Genomic DNA, 24,873 nt, shown 5'->3' with positions numbered 1-24,873 from the left:
AATATACGGACAAGTTGAAGAGGGTTCAACATCTACTATATATACATAAAAATATTTTTAATAGTGTAAAAATAGTATAATTTTCCATCGAAGAACAAGGTGGATCCGCCACTGTAGGGAGGGTATAGTATATGTAGACCTTATCACTACGTTGGAGAGGTATAGAGGCTGTTTGTGAAGACATATCTGCATTTGTCTTGGTGAACAAAGTTACTTTGTTCTTGTATTAGTAGGAGATAAACAAGCATCTGATGTAATAGTTGAGGAGCACACATATTTAGCCAAGGTGCTACTATTAATAAGAAGAGTTCAAATCATCTAAAAGGAGCAGAGCTTGCGAAAAAGAAACAGGTATAAGGCAATGTGCAAGCCAATGTGCAATGGGGACTCACAACATTATCATTATGCAAAGGTAAGAAATATCATATCTTTATTGTAATAAAAGGACACTTATTTGCAATATATGGGTTGTCATGACCCAAAATCCCATCATCACGTAGGCAAACTAAATTCCTTTTTTTTTTTAAAAAAAAAACAACTAAATTCCTTTATTAACCAATTAATTAATTAAAATAACCGGAAGCAACATAAAATAAGCACTAGCTTCTATAAATGCGGAATAGAGATTGCAACTCCAAAATAACCCTTGATGGTCCTTTTTGTTTAGTAAACTAGGTATGAAATATGAATTGATAAGAGAAAAAGTTAAGAGTAACTCGTTGGATACGTCGAATGTGTAAATAATTTTACAGTGCTGACACATTTTTTTATTATTCAAAACTCACGTATATTCTCCATATAGGGAGAATTTAGGCCATACCGGTTGCAGAAACACACATGGTCCTAGAGTTCATGAAAAACTTCCACCAAATTCAAAATTGAAGGAGATAAAAATTGAAAGAATGTGAACCAATTGTTTACCTACAACCACAAATAGCATTAGATTGAAGATAGGACCTTATCTTTTCTCGTCCACTACCTTTTCTATTTATCTTTCATTTACCATCCTCCATTCATTTTCTTTCTTCCGTACACAGGATTTTTTTTTGAATTTGAGGTAGTCTTACATTTGTTTTTAATATTGACACATGTCACTCTACCACTTCTAATCATGACATGTGGCGAGCATTGATCAGATAAGGGGATATTTGGCAATTTTTTGAACACAAATGAAAGAAATTACTGTTAAATTGAATTGATTTAGATAGTTAGTTGAAGCTAATTAATGCTCTAAAGGAAATTGGAGGATTCGAATTTTTGCTTTGGATATTTCACTAGCAACTAAATTTAAACAAACTGGTACATAATTCCATCTTCCATGCACATATTTAGAGATTTAATCCATCCAATTCTATATTGTTTATTCAATAGATTCTTGGATTGGAAGGAAAACGATTACAAGCCAAAATCTCGATTGCAAATTTCTCTCTAGGAAGATAAGGATTAACAACTCTTGATGACGCACATTTGATGTACCAGTTATCATGCCTATGATAAACTTTGGCCAGCATTACTAAGCGGATAGCTGTTGTGCTTTCAGGAATAATTTGTTTCTCATGACTACCAAATTAGGAGTAATGCGATGGGCAATTAAAAGAGGATATTCTGGCTCTAGATATGAATTTGGCAGTAAATTGAGATTATGGTCATAAGTTACTCGAGCAAGGCGAATGGCAATTGCATATGCATGTCCAAATTATGAAAATGACCATACAACAACCAAAGAAAGAATGCAAATGTAGGTGGGGATGATAATTTGTACTGCCCTACATAAAGAATAACATGCCCAATTCAGCGGAGGAGCTAAAATTTTTACTAATTGGATTCAATAGATAAGAAGTTATCACATAAAGAAGAAGCCATGGGAATTCAACGATATTTACTATATAATCACAAAAAGAGATTAATGTTGATTCTCTATATGCAGTTTACTATTTCCGAGAAAGAGAATTCGGATGAATCCTCTAACGGCCGGCCCCATCATCCCATAACGACATTGATATTCAATTCTTTCCTCCACATCCCATAATATTTTTCAATTTTTTTTTTTTTTTTAAAAAAGAGGAAATCTTAGGTTCTTGGCTTCTTAGCCATTTGCTTTTAATTCCAGGGAAAAGTAACACTGCAACATTGAATCTCCAACATACAAACCTCATCTACAATGGATTGAAGCTCTCATTTGCTTAGCCATCACTTTCAATACTGTCTATTGGATTGGTTATATGTAAGAGTACCCGTAGTAGCAAATGATCAAGGACCCATCCCACTAGCTGTACTATTAATACTAGTGAGTAAAGAGAGTAGTATAAAGGCAAACAAAAGCTAAAGGAAGCTCACTGAGATATGTCAACTGCTTCCATTAACAATTGCCTTACTATCTCCCCTGCTCAAGCTTCCCTCAAGAAACCTACTCGCCCCGTTGCTTTCGCAAGGCTTAGTAACTCTTCTTCTTCTTCTTCTTCTATTCCCAGTCTCATCAGAAACGAGCCCGTCTTTGCTGCCCCTACTCCCATCATCAATCCCATTTTGGTACGCATTTATCAGTGTATTTTAACCTGTTATATATACGTACAACAAGTCATGATTCACTCTGTATATCTTGTTATTCATTATTTTCTTTGGCATTATATTTTGTTCTTTAAGCAAGACAGCTTTTTTCTTTTATCGTATTTGTAACGGCCATATATGTGTTCATGCATGTTAGCTAGTTCACGTGAATATTAACATTAAGTTTGTAGCTAGCTACTCTAATTATAAGTGTATTTATTTTTGGTCATGAATCTCCTGAAGTTAGGTGAATTGGTATCACTACACGTCTAATACGTGTACTCCAATATGGCATATACAGTAATAAAATTAAACTTGAAAATGAACCAAAAGAGAGGTGGCAATTATCTAGAGGTTGTCATAAAATGAAAATACGTAGTAGGGTCGTATTGTGGATTCTGTGGATAATGTTTTTGCTCTCTTTTTTAATTAAAAAACTTTTCTAGAATTTTAATTGGCTAAGTAATTATTAGTGAACTACTTATTAGACAAACTATGTAATTCAAAGGATATTGTTGGCCCATCCTACAAGTGATAACTACCTTAGAATTTGTAGGACGGTGTCTATTTATTACGTTGTTTTTGTCTAAATTACTACTTTTGGTACTTTTTGCTTAATACACTATTATATTATTTCATTTCTTCTTTTGACACCTGCATCATTTTCAAATTTGGTTACTACTTGTTATAAACAAACTTAGGAGTAATTAGGTTGGTGCACATTTCTGTTTTGATATTCATTTGTATCTTCTTATCATAGATTTTGAAGTTAGACTTAAATTTGTATTTGAATATACATTTTACTTGAAAAAAAAATGACTTTACGAGTGAAAGTAAAATTTAATTGTTTTTTGAAACAAGAATTTTTTGTGAAGCTAGATTTTCAAAATATGATATAAATTTCATATTTAAAGATAGATTTTAAAATCTGATTCAACATTTATGACCAAATATTAGCTTGTATATTCCAAATAATGCTAATGAAATGAGAACTTGCAGAGAGAAGAAATGGCAAAGGAATCCTACGAGCAGGCCATTGCTGCACTCGAGAAACTCCTCAGGTTTGTACTCTCTCTCTGCCCTCTACATCATAGTACTACTTTTTTGTAGATCAAGTGGGGCCCAAAAAATATACATACGTATATACGTACCTACATACACCCACAAAAAATGTAAGTAGTATTTGCGCAAAATGCAGAGAAAAACATAATTATGCACCATTGTTTAATTCAAAAAGTGCATGTTACTTGTATCAATTTTTTCGTATCTGTATTAATTAAATCATGCTAAAATAATAAATCCTTTTTCTTTATTTGAAATATCGTTATAATAAAACAGAAAAAAAAGTCTTAAATATTTTATGCAATTATAGCGAGAAAGGAGAACTTGGACCAGTAGTTGCGGCAAGAGTTGATCAGATTACTGCTGAACTGAAATCATCAGATGGCGGCAAAGGCTTTGACCCCGTTGAGCACATGAAAGCTGGCTTTATTCATTTCAAGACTGAGAAATATGAGTAAGTAAATTAATCACTCTTTCAAATTAAAATTTCTACATATTTAATTAATTTTGAAATATTAGTGTCTGATAATTTTTTTTTTTTTTTTCATCTTTTTGTACTAACAGTAAGAACCCAGAATTATATGGTGAACTAGCAAAGGGCCAGAGCCCCAAGGTACAAATTTCTCCGACTTAATCTCTCATCTGATTTTCTTGTGTAGTTGCTTGTATTTATATCTGATGAGTCAATTGCGCGTAACAGTTCATGGTTTTCGCATGCTCTGACTCTCGAGTGTGCCCGTCCCATGTCATTAACTTCCAACCTGGTGAGGCATTCATGGTTCGTAACATCGCCAACATGGTGCCTCCTTATGATAAGGTGAGTTATCAATCATAACGTTTCAATAAAATTAGTGTCCTAAAGTAATTTTTTAAAAACAGACTTCAAGTATATATAAATACGCACAAAAAGAATAATAGTTTAGAATTATTTTTTTCACATTTATATAATTATTTTTAATGTAGCATTCTTAAATGGCTTAAAACCTTTAGTTAACCTCACATAGTAATATAAAACTAACAATTAATTCTACTTAATAAGATGTTACGTGTTTGTAATACATTTTCTTAGAGGTTGTTGTAAAAACTTTATTTATTAATCTGAAAATATATGTTATTTAATTCAAAGTTCTAAAATATATTTGGTAAAAGGTATATAGTATTTTTGAAATATAACTTTTGAACTTTTTTTTAACTATCTTCAACATGTTTTAACTAGAAATAAAATCATAAAATTTATCATTAGATTTTTAGTTGTAGCCTAAAATAATTTTTTTACCCCTGATTATTTAGCTCTGGAATTGGAATTGAATTTTTTAATAAATTTGAGATTGAATTTGAACAGATTAGATACTCTGGGGTGGGAGCAGCGATCGAGTACGCTGTTCTCCATCTTAAGGTGTCGAACATCGTTGTCATTGGCCACAGTGCATGTGGAGGTATCAAAGGTCTCATGTCTCTACCCGAAGATGGTTCTGAATCAACGTATGTCTCCTCGTCTACAACATTATTTTCTACCATTATACATTCGATACGTGACTTTTTGCTATTATTCTCAACATGCATATTCATTGACATTGATAATGTAATAATGCAGTGCCTTTATTGAGGATTGGGTGAAAATTGGTTTACCCGCCAAGGCCAAAGTTCTAGAGGAACACGGGGATAAAGATTTTGCATATCAATGCAAAGCTTGCGAGAAGGTAAAATTTAGTAGTAATATTTACTTGTTCACCATCAGTTAGTTAGCAGCATTTTACAATTGATTGTGATGAAAATTGGTGGGAAAAAATATCGCAGGAATCTGTGAACGTTTCACTTGCAAATCTGCTGACTTATCCATTTGTGAGAGACGGTTTGGTGAACAAAACATTGGCATTGAAGGGAGGTTACTATGATTTCGTGAATGGAGGGTTCGAGCTGTGGGGACTTGAGTTCGGTCTTTCTCCTTCTCTTTCCGTATGAACTTAATCCAATTACCATTTGGCCCTCACAATTTCCTTCCATTTTTTTGTTTTTGCTTTTGCTTATGTAATTGCGTCGCAAAATCAACTGTGTATGTTGTTGTATGTATGTATGAATGAATATGGAAGAGGACTCTGTTGTTATATTTCTCAATGAATAAATAAAATGGAAGAGTACTTTTGGTTTGAAAGTAAATATGTTGTATGTTTTGTGGTGGGCTTTGGTAGGTAAAAGATGTGGCCACTATACTGCACTGGAAGCTCGTGTAGAGACAAAGGGATCGATCATCCAGCAAAGAGAGAATTCCCAGATTTAATCTGTTATTTGAACCAATATTTATTGCTCATGTAGACCAAAAATTGGCAGTAATAATAAATCTACGACACTCCTTTCCGCTACAATTATACCAGTTTTTTCACTCTAGTTTAACTTCCGTGATGATTCAATCATTTGTTAGTATCAACAATCCATCACAAAGCCGAAAAATTAGATTTGTAAACAAAAGTGATTCGTCCCTCTATTAACCAGAGATTTTCGGCTTGGCCATAGAATGGAAAAAATTCGGCCAGAAAGTGTTTTTTTCACTTAATGGACCTTGTGTGACACGAATTTGGACTGGTAGAATTGGATCACTGGTACTGAATACCTCATGATTATATGACACGAATTTGGACTGGTAGAATTGGATCACTGGTACTGAATACCTCATGATTATAAATCAGAAAAAAACAAACAAAAACTGAACTTTACACATAATTTTGAAAAATGCCACGAAAAGAGGGGGGATTTGAAGCAAATTTCACAAAAATATCAAGTCTAGTAAATGAAAGAGCTGGCATCGGCCAACACTACTAGAACAAGCCAAAGCAGCAAAAATAAACAAGGTTTTTAATTTCTCTTTGGTACTGAAAACGTCATTTTCTTTTCCATCTTCTCCTTCTTGGTGATCAGTAATATAAATAAGTTGCAAATCTCTGCACATTGTGTAATTATGTAACTATGGGTCAAATTATTCTACGTACTTTAACTTAGTCAACTGATTTGATTTTTGTAACTGTATATCCATAATTTATCTTTTGTCATATTAAGATAACTCATCCATCACGCATAAGTCATACAATTATTATTTGTTACTCCTACATCTTAATAGTAAGTTCATATAATTGAACTTATGTGTGGTAGAAAAAGTACAATCAAAATGTCAAATTCTTGATGTTGGGCTAAGACACTCGCACAAAATATTCGTCGGATGATAAAAGAAATTTCACCGTTAAAAATGAAAAATGCAACGTAGTAGAAAGGAGTTGAATTTGGAAATTTCCAGCGAAAGAGCACAAATAGCCAATCAGCTGTTTTTTTCAACTGGCGATTGGCCATTACCTTTTATTAACCAAAGATAGCCACAAAACTTTTACACCCACTCGTGTTACTAGGTTCCACTTAAGGCTAAAGATAGAGAAGATTAGAAATGCATTTTGGGGCTTATAAAATTTATAAAATAGGCCTGATCGGTTGTTGTACGGTATGTTGTCGTCGTCGTCTTCTGACTGTTTGTTATAAATAATTTAAATAGACTATGGTCATTTTGAGTTTATCACTAATATGGACGGCTAATTGAGTTAATTATTCATTATTCTTCATGTTCATTGGGCATGTAAAACTAATAACTCTCAATTTTTTTTTAAATTTTTGTTTGGATGGATTACTCATCACACAAACATTCTTCTGTGCAATCATTCAGACTAGCATTTTTTAACACAAAGACCACTAATAGTACCCGTCCTCAAGGAAGGAAAACCTCAAACGTTCCTTCTGGCTTTGCTTGCTCGTGAGGACCACTTGCTTGTAAATTGCGGCAATTAGTATCACCTCATGTGCTCTTACAACTTGCTAATTTTTATTTTTCACTAATGAGATTAATGGAACAATTTTCGAAAGATAAGAAGTGAATGCATGAGAGCTACTTCCATTTTGGAGGACACTGCTGCTTTAAGGAGGAGGAGGTGGTGGCATAAATCAGAATTTTACTAAAAACATTCAAAATATGAAGAAGCCAAATAGCCAATACATGAATATATATATATATATATATATATATATATATAAACAACTTAAGTTTTCATTGAAAAATATTTGACATGTTAATCCTACCTAGCTCCGCCTCTGAGAGGAGGCAAAGTGACTTTTACTCCATCAAACTGTATTTCAATATATTTTAAATATTAATTGCAGAGCAAATCTAGAATACCAAATGTTTATTTCTTCATATATCAAGTTTGAATTTCTTTGACTTCTTCATAGTATTTATTTCTTCATATTCCAAATTCTAACTTCTATCATTAATATTATCTTTTTAACTTCGAAACGTCAAGAAGTAGAATGTGATCATGCTGTCTAGATTGTGCCGGACGGACTAGTGTAGAACGTTCCATGGGCCTCACTTTCTTGCAATGGATTGAATCCCAATCAGGGTAAAGACCCTGATTCGTTGATGAAAGAGGAGGCCCATTAAGGTGCAGTGGTACTCCTGTGGTCTAGCATACACATGAACAATAACCACGTGGAGAACGTCGATCACATATTACACGGACCAACCCGAACCGAAACAACCAATCAAATCGGATCTTCCCTTCTTTCTGCTCTAAACAAGTCAGCTCTAACCACCTGTCTTCTTAACAATGGCTTCTTCTTCACACTCCTTAGCTTCTTCTGCTTTCTTCTCCACTACCCCGGCGAGGAAACTCCCCGGCTCCGATCGATTTCCACTTACTAAATCTCTACTCTGCCGGAAAATACCTGGTTTTTCCAGCAGTACGGTCTCTGTTCCCGTGTGTTGCTCTAACTATGCCTCTTCCGATGAAAAGTTCAGTTCTGGGAAGAAGATTGTGGATAGTATTTTTGTGGCGTGCACTTCAGTTGCTTTGTCGTTTTCTCTGTTTTTGGCAGACGTTGACTCTGCCTCGGCTTTTGTAGTCACTTCACCGAGGAAATTGCAGACTGATGAACTTGCTACTGTTCGTCTCTTCCAGGAGAATACACCTTCTGTTGTGTATATTACTAATCTTGCTTCCAGGTGATCTATCAATGAGTATGATATTTTTTCCTATATGTGAATTCATGTGTTGTTACTCTTTCTGTCCAAGTTGATGTATCACTGTTTGGATTTCGAGAGTTAGAACAGTTTAATTTTGACCGTGAATTTAGACATGAAGGTTTCAAGTTTTTTTGAAAAGTAAAATTTACATATCTGAAAGTTATTAAGAAGTACTATGAGTCACAATAATTAATAATTCAAATACTTAAAAGATATATGAAAAAATTAATGTCAGTTGTGTATATTACTAATGTTGCTTCCATGTGATCTATTAATGAGGATGATCTTTTTTCAATTCTGTAAATTCATGAGCATTTATGTTTGTAGATATAATGCTTGATGAAAGTCCGCTAGATGTATTTCCTGTTATTGTAATTGAAGTCGATTATTTCGTTGTTATTGTTTCTTTTCTCTGAATGCTCCGTACTGCTTTCCTTATTAGTTAACGTGTTGCCTTAGTGTCGTATTACCTTTTTTGTAAATACTTTGATTTGCTGAACTTGAGCAGAGGGTCTTTCGGAAACAACCTCTCTATCTCCACGAGGTAGGGGTAAGGTGTGCGTACTGTCTGCCCTTACACTGGGTATGTTGTTGTTGAATTTGAAATCCACCTTTGTTTCCCTGTTTGGTTAATTGTGGATTTCATTTGTGATGTTATAGGCAGGATATGTTCACACTGGATATATTTGAGGTGCCTCAAGGGTCTGGGTCAGGCTTTGTCTGGGATAAGAATGGTCATATTGTCACTAATTATCATGTGATTCGAGGTGCCTCTGATCTCAGGTGAGTTAAAGTGGCAACACATTTTCTTTCTTAAAAAAGTTTCTATTTCATTTTTGTATCTGCCTAAATGGTTTACATGTCGAGTTCCTCACCAAAATCATTATGCGATTTCAACATACTATCTGATTGCTCTTATACTAACATAATTTTACAACTTTGCATGTGATCTTTATGCTCATATACTATCTGATTGTATTCTTTAACTTCATGTGAGGGTGGTTGCTGTGTGCGTAAAATATACATTTATATTGACATTTTAGTTCTTTACCTATTTGTTGCCCATCTTGTCTTAAATACTCGTGGAGAATTAGGAAACCTTCAATTTTTATCTTGATATGAATTTGGTTTGGATTGGCACGTCTCTTTGTTGCTTAATTTTCTGTTTTACACTCTAATTTTTGAACTAACATAATCTTAGTCTTGTTCAGAGTGACTCTTGCTGATCAATCTACTTATGATGCAAAAGTTGTTGGATTTGACCAAGATAAAGATGTCGCTGTGTTGCGTATTGATGCACCAATAGACAAGTTACGACCTATACCAATTGGCATATCTGCAGACTTGCTCGTTGGTCAAAAAGTATTTGCTATTGGAAATCCTGTATGTGATGAAATACAAACCTGATAGAGAATTCTATTCATGTAATGATAGCACTTTTGAAGGGGAGCCTTGGAGTAACTGGTAAAGTTGTTGTCATGTTATCAGGAGGTCACGGGTTAAAGTCTTGGAAACAGCCTCTGGCAGAAATGCAAGGTAAGGCTGCGTACGATACACCCTTGTGGTGGGGCCCTTCTCCGGACACCGCGCATAGCAATAGCTTTAGTGCACCGAGCTACCCTTTTTAATGATAGCGCTTTTAGTCTGGTCTATTGTCCCTTCTCTAAACTAGTTTGGTCCATTTCATATTCAGTCCTTGCTTTCGAGAAAACAATTGTCTTGCAGGCTATGTTGCTTGGACTCTTCAAAAATGTCAGTGGGTGCGTGCCGGATTCTCCAAATATAAAAAGAAGTGTATTTTTGGAGCATCCGACACGCGTGCGGCATCGAAATGCAGAGTCTATGCAATTTGGCTTGCAGGCGTTCATGAGCATTACAACAGTTAGAAAGTATAACTTTGCATACAGATTTCTAGTGCATTTTTCTTATTACGAAAATTTGTGCAAGAAAAAAAAACAACTGATAGAGAGTACAACTTATTTCTGTCTTCTGTTTCAAATCTTTGCCCATTAGCCCATCTGAAAGTTAGCTGCTACTTCTGAACCTTTACCAGCCTGCTAATATTTTTAACTGCTTGTTTTCCCCCAAGTTTAGAGCATAACAATTCCCTCCTTTAATCTAGTGCTCCAACTTCTGCCAAAATTTCGCACTGACTTACATTAAAATCAACGTACTTGACTTACACATTGGAACTAGATCTCTTGTTGAAATGGGTGCATGTTTCTTATATTTGGGTAGCCTTCCCCCCTTCACGCCTCTTTTTCCTCTGTATTCGTATAATTTACTATGAAACATTAATATTTTACTTCTCTTTTAATTTTCATCTGGAAACACCTGATGACTGGTCTTTTATGTAAATATGTTGCAGTTTGGACTTGATCATACACTCACCACTGGTGTTATCAGGTATTTACTTATTTCATATTATTGTGCACAAGTTCCTAATGTTCAGATATTCCAGTGAAATGGTGCTAACAGTGTTGTGTGAAGATAGGAGATAAAATAAAATGAATATGGGACACTCAAAATCTTGGTAGAAGGCTTGTGGAATTAATGACTAACAAAGTGAAGGAAGTAAATGAGAGGAAATTAAATAAATAAAAATGAAGTAACCTTCTTTCCTTTGTTTAGAATTGAGATGAAGTAGAGAGTTTTGATTAATCTTCTTCATCCATTTCAACTGAAATACGAGTTTTTCAATGTTGGTGGCTTTCTTGATCTCTATCTTTTCTTTGCTTTTTGAACGACAAAGGGAGATTATATCTTTCAAGTGTGTCCAATACTCCTCATCTTTCCGTAAGGTCCACCTTTTGTTTTCATTTCTGAAATATGGCAGAAAGCAGATTGTTATAGGATAGATTGGTTGGTTGTCACTGTCTAGAGCCTTGCATCCATAAAATCCAAGAAGCAAACGTATTACATATGCAATAACCATATCTCGCAGTAAATGGATATATTATACGCAAAAGCAAGATGTGTTGGTGTTGTATAAAGTATATGCTATTTATCATACATTTTCTTTAATATAACTGATTAATTTATATGTTTCTAGTGGCCTTAGAAGAGAAATCAATTCTGCAGCTACTGGCCGTCCAATCCAAGATGTTATTCAGACAGACGCAGCAATCAATCCCGGTAACAGTGGAGGACCACTTCTAGATAGTTCTGGAAACCTTATTGGAATAAATACTGCTATATATTCTCCTTCCGGTGCATCATCGGGTGTTGGCTTTTCAATTCCAGTTGATACTGTAAGTTACTGTTTACCTTTCTGAATTTTATTAATGAAGCTTTTGGGTGAAGTATTACTCTTCTTCATACTTCCTCAGATAAAACAAAATGATTTATTACATCCTGCAGTGCAGAAAGTAGCCCTTGCTTCTACTAAGAGATGGTGGTCTCTCCCCTGAAAATTTTGATTTTACCTCTGTAGGTCAGTGGTATTGTTGATCAGTTGGTGCAGTTTGGGAAAGTCACAAGGCCAATTTTGGGCATAAAGTTTGCACCTGATCAGTCTGTCGAGCAACTGGGAGTCACTGGAGTACTTGTCCTAGATGCTCCTCCAAATGGTCCTGCGGGCAAAGCAGTATGTTATTACCTATATCATTTCCCTTGACATACCTTAGCAGTCCCTCCTTTTTATATACTATAATCCTCAGCAGTTTCCTCCAGTTATTTCACTCTAGCAATTTTACTTCATCTGATTCTTTATACTAGTGAGTTGTTTAAATTTGTGACTATCATGATGATCAACTGAATATGAGATGGTTAAATCTTGAACGTGCAGGGTCTTCTACCTACTAAACGTGATTCCTATGGAAGACTTATTTTAGGTGATATAATTACATCTATAAATGGAAAGAAGGTCTCCAATGGCACTGACTTGTACAGAATTCTTGACCAATGCAAAGTTGGAGAAAAGGTAATTCATACATCTATTACAAAATTATGCATCTTTATTGTTCGCTTAAAATTCATATGGAGTATAGAGCATTTCTCAACCATACACTAACTCATAATGATTTAAGATAGTAGTTGGGTAGCTTGGTAACTTACAAAAATTATACTATTTGGAACTGTAAGCCTTTGCTTGCGTAAAACTTTAGTTGATCTTTCTTTTTATTTCTGGAACTTTATTAAGAATATCGATAGTTAGTATTTGATCTTGATATTGATAATAGTATTGAGTTCCAAGGTTTTCTATCTTCTCTATTTGATCTTGATATTGATAATAGTATTGAGTTCTAAGGTTTTCTATCTTCTCTATAAATTCCTATGACTCCTAAGTATATTATTTTGCTAAGTTCGTATCTGTGCATCTATGTTTTCATTAAGATTCACATTGTCCGTAATTCCATATTTCTTAGCTTTTCTCACATCCAGTATTTGTGAGATAATTGGAAGGTATTCACTGAATACTATTCAGTACAGGAAGGTAATGAAAAGTGGAACTACATTTGTGGGAGAATAGTAGTGAGCTTTTAGCTTACGGCTTTTGTTATGCACAGGTGATTGTGGAAGTACTGCGTGGGGATCAGAAAGAGAAGATCCCTGTAGTTCTGGAACCAAAACCTGACGAATCGTAATGCCTCGAATGGACAAGAGTGTATGTTGATAATTGATATGCATTTCCTGGCAAACTGCCCATCTTATTATTGTGTATCACTTGTTTCACAATATTGAATGGTGTATATACAAAAACTGCACTTAAACTAGGGTGCAAGCAATATAAGATGGGCTCTTTTAGGCGTGCCTAATTCTTATAGGGAAAGTCTTTAGTCTCATATTGTATAATATAATGTTAAAATTCTTGATTCAATATTAGGTAAGATGGGTGTCCACATAAGTTAGGATGATAGAACTACATCAATCTGGCAAAATTCCACATCCTAAATGAGATGAAAATGACGAACTAGAAAATTATTGGTAAACTGTAACTTGTAAGCAAGAACTGGTTTGTCTTGCAAGTTCCTTAAAACTTAAACAGCTAGATGTGACAGCAAAAGGATAGCGAAAGATCCAGCATTATTCTATTTGCATTCAAGATACAGAAAGAGCAAATTGATAAATAAACTCTATCTACTCTGACAAAGAAATTTGAAAAGTTTAGACTCTTAACACTATTATATTAACTTTCAAGAAATGGCGGTAACAAATCGATAAAGAAACTTCATTTATTTTGACAACGAAAACTGAAAACTTTAGTCTGCCACTAATTTATTATCATTCAAGTTACACCAACAACCACCCAGGGTCGTGGTGAATGAATGTGATAGTATTCCTCCATCCTTAGCCAGAGGTTCGAAGTGTGAGCCATGATAATGAAAAATTTCTGGTTGGGAGCACTTTTCCTTTATTGTATCTACTCGGCGTGAATTCGAATTAGTGGGGTCGTGTATGAGCACTGGATGGGAACCAAAAAAATGATAAAGAAACGACTCATACAAAGAAATTGAGAAACTATAGTCTTCCATTACATGCTATTAACATTCAACATACACACAGAACAAATTGGTACAGAAACATTATCGACTCTGACAATGAAAATTGAAAATGAACACTGTACATCATTTCTACAACAAATCGGATACCCCACAAGCAGAGGATCTCAATTCCTCATTGCCCAACTAAGGCAATTTTATTTTCCTAGTTTTTCTTATCGAAATATACAAAAAAAAATAATGCCCAATATGACAAAACAGTGATCTTATTATTTCATCTTTCTAGTATATTGATCTCTTGATCCTTGAGGAAAATATGAGACATGTTGCCAAGAAGAGTTTCCAGGGATCTTGTTTTCCTGCTCCTCACTCTCCCTGATTCTCTTAATAACTCAGTTAATCTCCTCTTCTCATCATCCACATCAGGATTTGCTGTTCCTAGTTTCTCCTCCCTCATTTCAACGACGAATTCTAATATTTCAATTGCATCATCCGTCCTACAAACAATTAATGACGACTACATTGTTATAATGAAGAATCAAAAAATAGATGCAAAACATAATAGTAATAAGACAATCAAGAAAACTATATGGTAGATTAATATAAAAGACAGTAATTACCTGCCCATTGCATCATAAGTTCCAGCAAGATTGCTATAGATCCCTAATGTATCTGCGTGATAAGGTCCACATTCAGTCTCCAAAATTATCCTTGCTTCTTCAAATAAGTCCGCAGCCTCGTTAATTGCATACAGTTGTACACAGGCAAGTCCCATTTGGTTTAAAGCAATACCAAAAATTGCAGACTTTTTCTCTCCAATTTCCCTGAATTTCGATACTGCATTTTTCAGGGAATCATAAGACTCCATATACTCCCCCAGAATATAGTACAAGACCCCAATCTGGGCTTCAATTCCTGCAATCGTGCTTTGTTGTCCTGGTGCATTTCCATACACTTTTATGGCCTTCTGAAGCAACTCGAGCGCCTGATCAGGCTCGTTCATGGATTCATAGATCACAGATACATCGACAAGACCACTTGCAATCTCTTCTGGGTGGCTTCCAGGGACAGTTTTAGTATAAATCCGAAGTGCATTTTCACAGTAAGATTTTGATTCCCTGAATTTCCCTATCCTGTTGTACAAATCAGCCAAACGTACATAGACCGATGCAACAGACGGATGGTTCTCTCCTTTGGTAGACTTGAACATGGTAAGTGCTTTTTGGTAAGCACATATAGCCTCATCATATCGTGCCATAGATAAATACGCATCGCCAATGTTGCAGTCAATGGACGCTACTTCAGCTTCCTGGCCACTGGCTGCCATGGCCATGCCTGCCAAAACATAATGCTCAAGAGCAGCCTCATAGTCTCCCTTCGAATCGTAGATAAGCCCCAAGAGTCTCCTGTCAGCAGCTTCTTCGGGAGAGGCTGATGAATTTTTCTCCTTATGAATGTCAAGAGCCATCTGACAAAGCTTCTCAGCCTCATCAAATTGCAGTACTTGAATATGGGCTTCAGCCACATACCTGCATGTGTCGCCAAATCGCGTGTCTTTCTCTCCAAGAACTTGCCTTTGAATTTCCAGGCCAGCGGTGTAGCACAGTATCGAATTCTCTAACTGCCCGAGCATTGCATATGTATCACCTAACTGCATGCACCCTGCAAATTTTGCGAGTGCATGATTTTGTCCCACATCCAAGTCAGGAATTTCAATCGATCGCTCCAAGTGAGGAATTGCCTCACTGTACTTACCTAATCGACAATTTAACGCTGCTACAACGTGCAAACACATAACAAACTCTAAACTTCTCTTTCCCTTTGAAGAACTCTCAAACAATTTCATGGCTCGAAGGGCTAGTTCAAGAGCTTTTTGAAGATTTTCCCCGGTGATTGAAATCATGTCCCTTGCTTGTTTAAGTAAATACGGTCCTAAGTAGCCCGCCTTAGATGGATTGCCAGTTCCATTCTGCAATGGAGAATTCTTCCCATTCATCATCGACATAGCTGCATTTAGCTTTTTCGCGTTCCCAAACCTTTTTGGAGAAGGCTTTTCGTTAAAAGACTTGCTCCTTGATCTTGGTGGCTTACTAGATATTTGAGAATCAGTTTGCAAAGGCGAATATTTCTTCCCCTTTGCAGACCAAACAGGCTTGGGACTTGAAGGATATGCTTTAATTTTTCCGAACTTCTCATCATTGTGTACTTTATCTTCCTCGGAAACCTCTTTCTTGATATCCAATTCACCAAAATCTACCCCAGCAAGGTACCTTAACTCGGAGTCGATTCTTGATTCCTCACCATACGATAGAAAGCTCCGCCTCGAAGGTGAATAATCAGAGCTCTGCATTTCATACACATTGTTGTATAGCTGCTCAATTGAAGTGTCAATAAAACCCCCATTCATGTCCAGATCAATGGACTCAGTTTCGCGACTATGCGTACTCAAGGGACTTCTCGGAGACCCCTGATCGAAAATTTCTCTGAGAGGTAGAAAATGACCATTAGGTTGTTTATGATTGTGCTCAGGAATTGATCCATCCATTGCAAACTCCGGCATTGTACCACTGTTTCTTCTACAAACAAAAACAGATACAAAAATGAATTCTTTTCCTTCAGAGTTAACAAACATCCTACGTAATCATAACTAACTTTAAGGGCAATCAAGCACAAAGCAACCTTTGACTCTAACCAAGCATTAAATGATACTTCAAAGTGCAATAGATAAATAGGGACTTGACTTTATTACGTGTATATAATTAAATAACTCTGCCTCAACTTGTTAATTACTCCATTCCCCTGCTTTAAACGTAAGAACGTTCAAGGCATTTCATTTCGAGATCATGTCCACATTCCTTAATACTCTGCATAAATTAATTACTCCTTCTGTCCCAATTTATTGACACAGATGGAATTCCAGTTAAAAGAAAAATTTGATCGACTCTCGAAATTTCAACTGTGACACGTACATTGAGAAAAAGTGATTATATCTGATCATAAAAGGTACAATTGAAATTTCAGTAGAACAAAAACTTGGTTCACCCTCGAAATTTCAACTGTGTCACAGACATTGAGAAAAAGTGACTATATTTAATCATAAAAGGTACAATTAAGAAATTCCGGTAGAAGAAAAACTTGGTGAACTCTCGAAATTTCAATGGTAACACATACATTGAGAAAAAAGTGATTATATTTTATCATAAAAGGTAAACAATAGAAAAATGCATAGCATTAAAGATAATAGCATTTAACTCGAACACATAATGAAACAACATTCATAAAATAAAGGTCAGAATTGAATATAAGAAGAGCGGAAGCATGTTGTGGGCAATGAAACAAGAAGAAGAAGAAGAAGAAAGGACAAAACAACGCGTACCTTGAATTTACAAATGCAGATAGAAACTAAGAGAGACGAAAGAATAAGGATGTTACTATATTATTATATGGAATGTAAAATGTGTTAGTGCATCTATGTATATATAAAGTTAATAGGTTGATGATGTTTGGTAAATTAAGATTAATGATGAGAATAAGGATAGAATGTATATTGGAAATTGGAAAAAGGGGAAGTGTGGGGTTACAGAGAAGTTGGAACGTACAAGGATGAAGATGACTTATCATCTGCCAAGCTTTTTTTCCCCTTCAACCGTCCAATTTTCCTCTTCCCTTTTTTCGCCTTCTTTTTCTCTCTATGTATTGTATCTTATTTTTCTAAAAAAAATTACATAAATCCACAACTTAAGTTTCATTTATTACAAAACATCTCATCTCTCCAAGCATATTATAAAAATCCTATTTTTTTATAAAAATACATATACATAACTTCTATATATAAGTTGGTCCTGTTATGTATATGAATCGCTTTATTATGTATATGTTGGTCTTGTTATGTGTATGAATCGGTCTTGTTATGTATATGTCGGCCTTGTCATATACAAAAGTTTTTATGTATATGTCGGCCTTGTTATGTATATGAATCGGGAAAGAGTAAATTAAAGTAACAAGAAAGTGGGAAAGAGTGTAAATAATTCGTTGGGATTTATGTTATTTTTACTTTTTTTTTTTTTTGTGTGTGTGATTATATTATTTAAAATAATTTCTAACATATGCTTCGCTGTGATTTTGTCATACATGGCGCCATTAACGGTTTTTCAACGCTATCCACTTCATGTACACATACATACAACCCTATAGACAGATAATGCAAAAGATACTTATAGGTAAAATATCTATGGTTTACGTTTATTGATATAATTGATCATATGCTATGCGATAGCTCGAAGGCATGTGACGAGCTCATGATTGAGCAATAGACAGAGATTGGATTTGATCCCAGGTCTCCCATATGGGAGAACCACATCTACTCAACCATGCCCTAGCGAGCATAGTAAATTATATTAATAGTGCAAAAGATACATATATTTTAAATTTGTATAATTATATACCTAAAATATAATTTAATTATTGATGGTGAAATAATTTACATATAGTAAATGATCTGATGGCATAAGCGTGATAATATTATAAGTGGACTTACAATAATTATTATAAAAATGATAGATTTATGGATTGTATAAAATATTTCTTCAAGATTTGAACTCTTGTGCATAATGTGAGAAGAATTCCCCCAAAAGTTAAATCACATGGATCAAACATTGAAGGGAAAGTTCAATAGTTCATTAATCCTATCACGTGTCAAGCTTAATGGTCACATATTACGTGGCATTACATAAGTGGTCCTAATTTGGGATATGGCGGGCTGTTGAGGCCATTTGTAATGTTTCTTCCTTTTGTTTTACTCGTCTACTTGCATGTTCTTTTATTTTTGGGTTGGTTGTTGTTTGAAAATTTGCTGCAAACAAAACAAGCTTGTGATACAAAACGTGTTGTTGGAGAACAATGAAAAACAACTTACCGAAGAATTAAAAATAATTTACTCTTTTAAAAACAAATTATTCTATTTCATGTCTGAATAGAATAGAATGTTCTCATAATTTTATGAGTTAAAAGCGTTAAAATTACACCTAAAGTATCTCGGAATTTTGAGTTTCATACTTGAATTGTTTGGTGTTTGAGTTTTCTATCTCAATTATCATTAAATATTTATCGAAACACACCTCAACTATTAATTGTTCTTTTTTTCTACATGAGTGAACAATTGTGATAGTTGAGGTGTATATCGATAAACATTTGATGATATTTTAGATAGGAAATTCACACAATTGACAGTTTAAGGTATGGAACTCAAAAAATTAAAATATTTTAAATGTGTTTTTGACCCTTTTACCTCTAATTTTACTATATTAATATCTCAAGGGAGAAGAATTTTACTTGGACACATTTGCATTCTAATTTAATTTCTTCGCTTTGTTTTCTCTTTTCTAATTTTTTTTTTCTTTTAAATTGTTGGGCAGATTCTGGTAAGGATTAGATTTTACCATTGTGTGGACAATGATATGACCAACGTTACGGCGTTTAATTGTTCTTTTGTTTTATTAAATTCTTTCTCAGTTTTTATCAATAATACCATAAGTCAAATATAAAAGTTTTTTTTGTATGTTATCGTTAATTAGAGATCACATGCCTGTACTAGTTAGAAGTTGCACATGCATCAAATGTGCATCGGAAGTCAAAACTGCACCTTGATTTAGTAATGCCTCAATCTCTAAAAGAGCTGCCAATTCCCAAATTTTTATTTTTATTTTCAAGCAAGTGATACATAAAACTTGAGACAATGGTGTAAATTGAAGATATATATATATATATAACTTTAACTATATATAAATAGTATAATTTTTCGTCGAAGGAGGTTGGAATGAAACCCGAGCAAAATGTGGCTCCGCGCCCACTATAACTACAAGTGGTCAACCAATCAGAAAAGCAAGGCTAACCATAAGGACATAAGGACAACTAGACAGTCATGCTCCGACCAAACGAGTGTTTTGTATTAAACTCAAAAGGGACTTCAATAAAAACTGTTGAATGTTGACAATGTCAAAATGTTGCAAGTTCAATGAATGAGAAATTCCTTTTTCTTTTACCTACTTAAATTGATGCCAATTTTCCTATGGTTTAAATAGAAAATCTTGATATATGGTCATCGATATCTTGTAAGGGACCATTTTTTTTCCTTTTTTAAGTCTTATCTCCCTGAAATTGAGGGGATAATTGAACAGAAAACCAATTTTCTTTGTAGGTTCTAGCTTCCAATAACATCATAGATTAAACAGAAATGACAAAAGTAGTTCAATGGAATAGTATCAGTTACTCATTAGTCATTAGTCTCACGGACACCTTTGAAAAATAATAATATCTCATATCTGGTCCTCACAAACTATCGACCTCATCAGACAAATTTAATCATTAAACTAAAAACTATTGGTTACAATATTCTCTATCAAATATTCCTTTTATTATCTCTATTTAATTTGTGTTGTATAAGTATAACTATACCATATTCTGATTTGTGTAATCTCCTGCTGGGTGGGTAGTATGCTTATGGACCTACACTCTCCATTCCAAATATACAAAGCACATTAATTTAGCCCTTGTTAATATATACCCTTGAATATTGAAGTAGAATAATTGTACAAGACAAAACGTTAACTCTGTCTAAATATTACATTAAAAAATAGTACACGAATGTACCCAGAAATTTTCCCTGATTTTCTTTTTTTGAGAAAGTATCAAATCATAGTCTAAGATTTTGTTAGTATTACAAACATAAACAACAGACTAATGTTTTATGAATTATGTATATGATTGAGCAATATACAAGCTAACATTCGATCTGAGTATAATATTCTCCAAAAAGATAATTTCCCTAAATATTTCCCAACTTATGTATGTACATGACCACCAATTCGATTCTGTTTCCTTTATAATAATGACAAACTTTACCATTCAAAAGTTTTTCGGCCTTAGATTCAAGGAAGTAGCTAGAGAGGGACATGGGACCAAACATACAACTCATGTAGCACACACAAATTTGTATAGATCTAAGTTTTGGCCTATGTGTTCCCATGCCTTATGCTCGTTTCGTCATGATTGATCAATCATTCGTCCTTGTATTAACTTTTTGGTTTATACTTATACATTGTCTGAGTTGTGTCCAGGGATAGCATACAAGGGAGTATATATTTGGTACACACTTTGCTAAAGAACAAATTAATCAGAGATCGATATTGTATAGGTCTTGTATCCAAATCACTTTGGAATAAGTCAGAAGAGTGAGGATTTCTAAATTATGAAGGGTACTTATGTGATAATTTTCTTTTTAGGATTTAATAACTTAACTCAATTATTTGACAGATTTCACTGTTCTACTCGTTTGGTTTTCGATTTACAAAGTTTATCCTCCCCTGAAATTATCTCTGCAAAATAAAATACTACTATACTAATGGAGTAGCTGTTTTATTAGAAAACCGTTGACATTGAAATTGCCAGCGCCCATATATATATGCACTCGAGAAAATTGATTGTAAATTATGGAAGAACGATCTGCGCCTAATTAAGTGGGAGATTTATCTGTAGATGTGTATCCAATTATTATAAAAAGACTATGATATTAAGTGATCGATGCAATTTGAGAGGACAAATCAATGTCTTTTCTGGAGGAGCTGGACTTGTTTTTGTGATTGTTAGTGTCCCTCCCTATCTTTTTTTCAATTATTACTTTATTTCTTTTTTCTCTTCGTGAAGGTTCAATCAATTAACTATCCAATTAGTTTGTACTTCTAGCAAGCGTTCTTTTTTCTTGGGTATTCTTTTTTTCTTTCTTATTTATTCCTATTTAGTAATTATGAGAATAGAAGGTACTCCAGTATTTTACATGGCAATTTGTATGGTTATAACTCATGGTACTATTAAAAAATATGCTTAGAAGTTTAAAATTATACGTGTTATTTTTGTATAAATTAAAAGGAAAGCGTGCCTTAGAGGAGTAAGTAGCATGTACAGACTATAAGTAGTAGGAATATTTATTTGGAATGCGTACATTTGCATGTTGGCATTCATAGTGATCTTACAGAAGATCTAGTTACTACATATATTCTGTTCAGGAAGTTGCATTAATTTCATAATTTGTTGGCCGAAGGGAGACGCATTCTAAATTGGTCATGCTCAGACACATAATTGGCAGGCATTGGGCTTGTGGCCCATTGTAGTTGCTGGGCCTCCATATGTGAGATTTCCAACTAGGCTCAAATATTGTAATGAACCATTTGTTTATGTGCAAACTGGAAAGACAAAATTGAGCAAGTTGAATGTACTAAAGGCCAGGAAGATTGTGAAATATTTGACTCTGTGAAAATGATTGCCAAATGATGTTATGGCCAGTTAGCGCTTAGCATATGTATGTGGTCACTGCAACTTATGAAAGCTTAGTCAAACAACTTTGGCTTTTTTTCTATTGCATGCATGTGGAATGTGGATGGTGATGCTCGCTAGCTCCTTTTTGAATCTTTGAATGCAGAACAAACCAGTTGGTTGGCAAAAAGGCAAAGGATTTATTAATTAATGGACTAGCCACTCACATATATATATATATACATATATATATCTTCATGCACACGTGCATATTTTTGTTCTTGTTGAACCTAATTAATTAATTAACTCTATGCACACATGAATTCACGTCGTTTAATTTACTTATAGGTGTTAATTATATTGTTTAGTGATCGATTAATCGAGCTAGCGGATCTGATCCATTGTTGTATGATTAGAGCAGATCTCCATAGTTAATTAATACTAACTTGTTTAATAATTTGCATCAAAGAAACTATATATTCACGGCATAAATTTATATTAATATCCTTGCCGCAAGTGGCGGAGCCAAGAAGTTCATTAAGGGGTTCGAAAGTGCACACACGAACTAATCGAAGAGGTTCCAAATATAAAATATATACATAAAAAATAATTTTAACTGTGTATAAATAGTATAATTTTTTACTGAACGGGATTCAGATTAACCCCTGAATATATGCTAGATCCACACTGCTTGCAGGCCGCACTGTGCCAAATTTTTCTTGCAGATCGCTCTGATTAATTTGCCTCTTTTGCTTCGCTAATCATTTTATCATTCAATTCTTGCAATTTGTTTCATTGTATGTGACTTTAAACCACATTTAAAAATTCAACTGTATGTACCGCTAAAAAGGTAAGCATATCAATAATTTATTTTCACGGTATAAAATCATATCTAAAACTGTTTTGTCACAGAAATAAAGCCACTGAACTAAATCACCAACTCTCTCTAACAATATATATAGTCGGGAAACTTTACCCTCTATTACCAACCCATCAATATTACTTCTAAAGTCTGATCAAACCTTCTATCTCTCAGGTTTGCTTATTTATCCGCAACTTGGTTAGCCTCCCCGTATGCAGGGGCGGAGTCACCTTTAGCGAAGGATGGTCAGATGCACACCCTTTAATTTAATTTGCTAGCAAATTATGTGGTGAAAAGAGGTTAAATGTTAACCATAATGAGTGTATGTTTAATTTGAACACACTTAACATAGCTGAAAATAAAATTTACACACCCTTCGTCAAATTTCTGGCTCCGCCACTGCCCGTACGTACACATGTTTCAATATGTGACTGTTACATATTACATTCAAGACTAGTAAAATTTTGTATGTTTTATTATTCGATATCTGTGATATATAATTACGTTGAAAATAGCTTTCTAAACTTTACTACTCATTATATATAAACTAGAGGAGCATGATCCGTGTCAGCACGAGCCCAACATTAAGATATTTTTTTATCTTTTTAATCTTGATATATTTAAATAATTTTTTTTAATAAAAGGATTGCATATGTTTTCTAGGATTCATCCGGAACCAAGCATGAGTTCAACATATGTTATTTTAATATGTATTTAGATAATTTAAGTTGTTAACTATTGTAATTTATAATATTTTTTATGTAATTTTCAAATTAATATACGTTACTTTTCTTGTCCAAATTTTTGTGGCATTGATAGTCAATTATATTTTAAAAATAATTTAAGTTTTTAATTATTGTGATTTATAATACTTTTCTTCTATTCCAATTTTAGTAACACTAATATAATTTTAAGAGTCAACCAAATATTTTATATCTTTTAAATTTTTTAAGTTGTTAATTATTGTGATTTCTAGTATTTTTCATGTAATTTTGTTGAAATATATAACATATTAAATTATTTTTAGATATTTTAAGTTGTTAACTATTGTAATTTATAATACTTTTTATGTAATTTTTGAATAATATATGTTACTCTCCTTGTCTAGAGTTTTGAGTTGACGATAGCCAATTATATTCTTTTAAATAATTTAAATTTTTTATCATTGTGATTTATAATATTTTTTCTATTTCAACTTATGTGGCATATTGCTTAAATGACCATAATAATTAATTAGGGGTGATATAGTAAAATGTAATCATTATTATTTATTATTTTATTATGTGTATGTGTTGATTCAAGAAGAATTTGGAAACATTTAGAAATGTGTTGAATGTTACAAATGTTAATAATCCATTTGGTGCTTCTTGATTTCTCTACATTTATCTCTTGTGTGTTTTTACTCTTTTGTCCTTTGAATATATGTAGTAATTTTTATTTTTAAAAAAAAATATCATGAAATTTTTTATTCATAGTATATATATATATATATATATATATATATATATATATATAGTAAAATCGTGTATTCAATATTATTAATTTTTTAATACATAAGTAACTTATAATAATTAATTGCGGGTGATACATTAAAATCA

General features: G+C 33.7%; 3 protein-coding genes across 6 annotated transcripts; 2 read left to right on the top strand and 1 right to left on the bottom strand.

Moving 5' to 3' along the window:
- The first annotated feature begins 1,173 nt into the window (after positions 1–1,173).
- Positions 1,174–5,972, top strand: LOC107860643 (carbonic anhydrase, chloroplastic). Of its 2 annotated transcripts, none has more exons than XM_016706068.2 (9): positions 1,174–2,529; positions 3,547–3,608; positions 3,920–4,063; positions 4,174–4,222; positions 4,310–4,426; positions 4,952–5,091; positions 5,204–5,309; positions 5,407–5,540; positions 5,799–5,972. In XM_016706068.2, exons 1-9 carry the CDS (start codon positions 2,344–2,346, stop codon positions 5,800–5,802), a joined length of 942 nt encoding a protein of 313 aa, XP_016561554.1. In that variant the 5' UTR covers positions 1,174–2,343; the 3' UTR covers positions 5,803–5,972. The 2 variants fall into 2 exon arrangements, with proteins under 2 accessions (XP_016561554.1, XP_016561553.1); XM_016706067.2 differs by having other exon boundaries at positions 5,407–5,565.
- A 1,708-nt stretch (positions 5,973–7,680) lies between these two features.
- On the top strand, positions 7,681–13,436 carry LOC107860642 (protease Do-like 1, chloroplastic). Its single transcript, XM_016706066.2, has 8 exons — positions 7,681–8,644; positions 9,326–9,448; positions 9,877–10,048; positions 11,034–11,071; positions 11,718–11,916; positions 12,099–12,251; positions 12,453–12,587; positions 13,174–13,436. Exons 1-8 carry the CDS (start codon positions 8,250–8,252, stop codon positions 13,249–13,251), a joined length of 1,293 nt encoding a protein of 430 aa, XP_016561552.2. The 5' UTR covers positions 7,681–8,249; the 3' UTR covers positions 13,252–13,436.
- Positions 13,437–14,117: 681 nt separating this feature from the next.
- LOC107860640 (protein KINESIN LIGHT CHAIN-RELATED 2-like) lies at positions 14,118–17,792 on the bottom strand. Of its 3 annotated transcripts, none has more exons than XM_047407590.1 (3): positions 17,706–17,792; positions 14,727–16,682; positions 14,118–14,603 (listed from the first exon to the last, which is right to left on the bottom strand). In XM_047407590.1, the coding sequence occupies exons 2-3, from the start codon at positions 16,664–16,666 to the stop codon at positions 14,381–14,383; spliced, it is 2,163 nt and encodes a 720-aa protein (XP_047263546.1). In that variant the 5' UTR covers positions 16,667–16,682; positions 17,706–17,792; the 3' UTR covers positions 14,118–14,380. The 3 variants fall into 3 exon arrangements, with proteins under 3 accessions (XP_047263546.1, XP_016561551.2, XP_047263545.1); XM_016706065.2 differs by lacking the exon at positions 17,706–17,792 and adding an exon at positions 17,483–17,675 and having other exon boundaries at positions 14,727–16,679; XM_047407589.1 differs by lacking the exon at positions 17,706–17,792 and adding an exon at positions 17,483–17,674.
- Positions 17,793–24,873: the final 7,081 nt, after the last annotated feature.

Source organism: Capsicum annuum, chromosome 2, assembly GCF_002878395.1.
Source record: "Capsicum annuum cultivar UCD-10X-F1 chromosome 2, UCD10Xv1.1, whole genome shotgun sequence".
NCBI lineage: Eukaryota > Viridiplantae > Streptophyta > Magnoliopsida > Solanales > Solanaceae > Capsicum > Capsicum annuum.
This window is presented reverse-complemented; position numbering and strand designations above follow the sequence as displayed.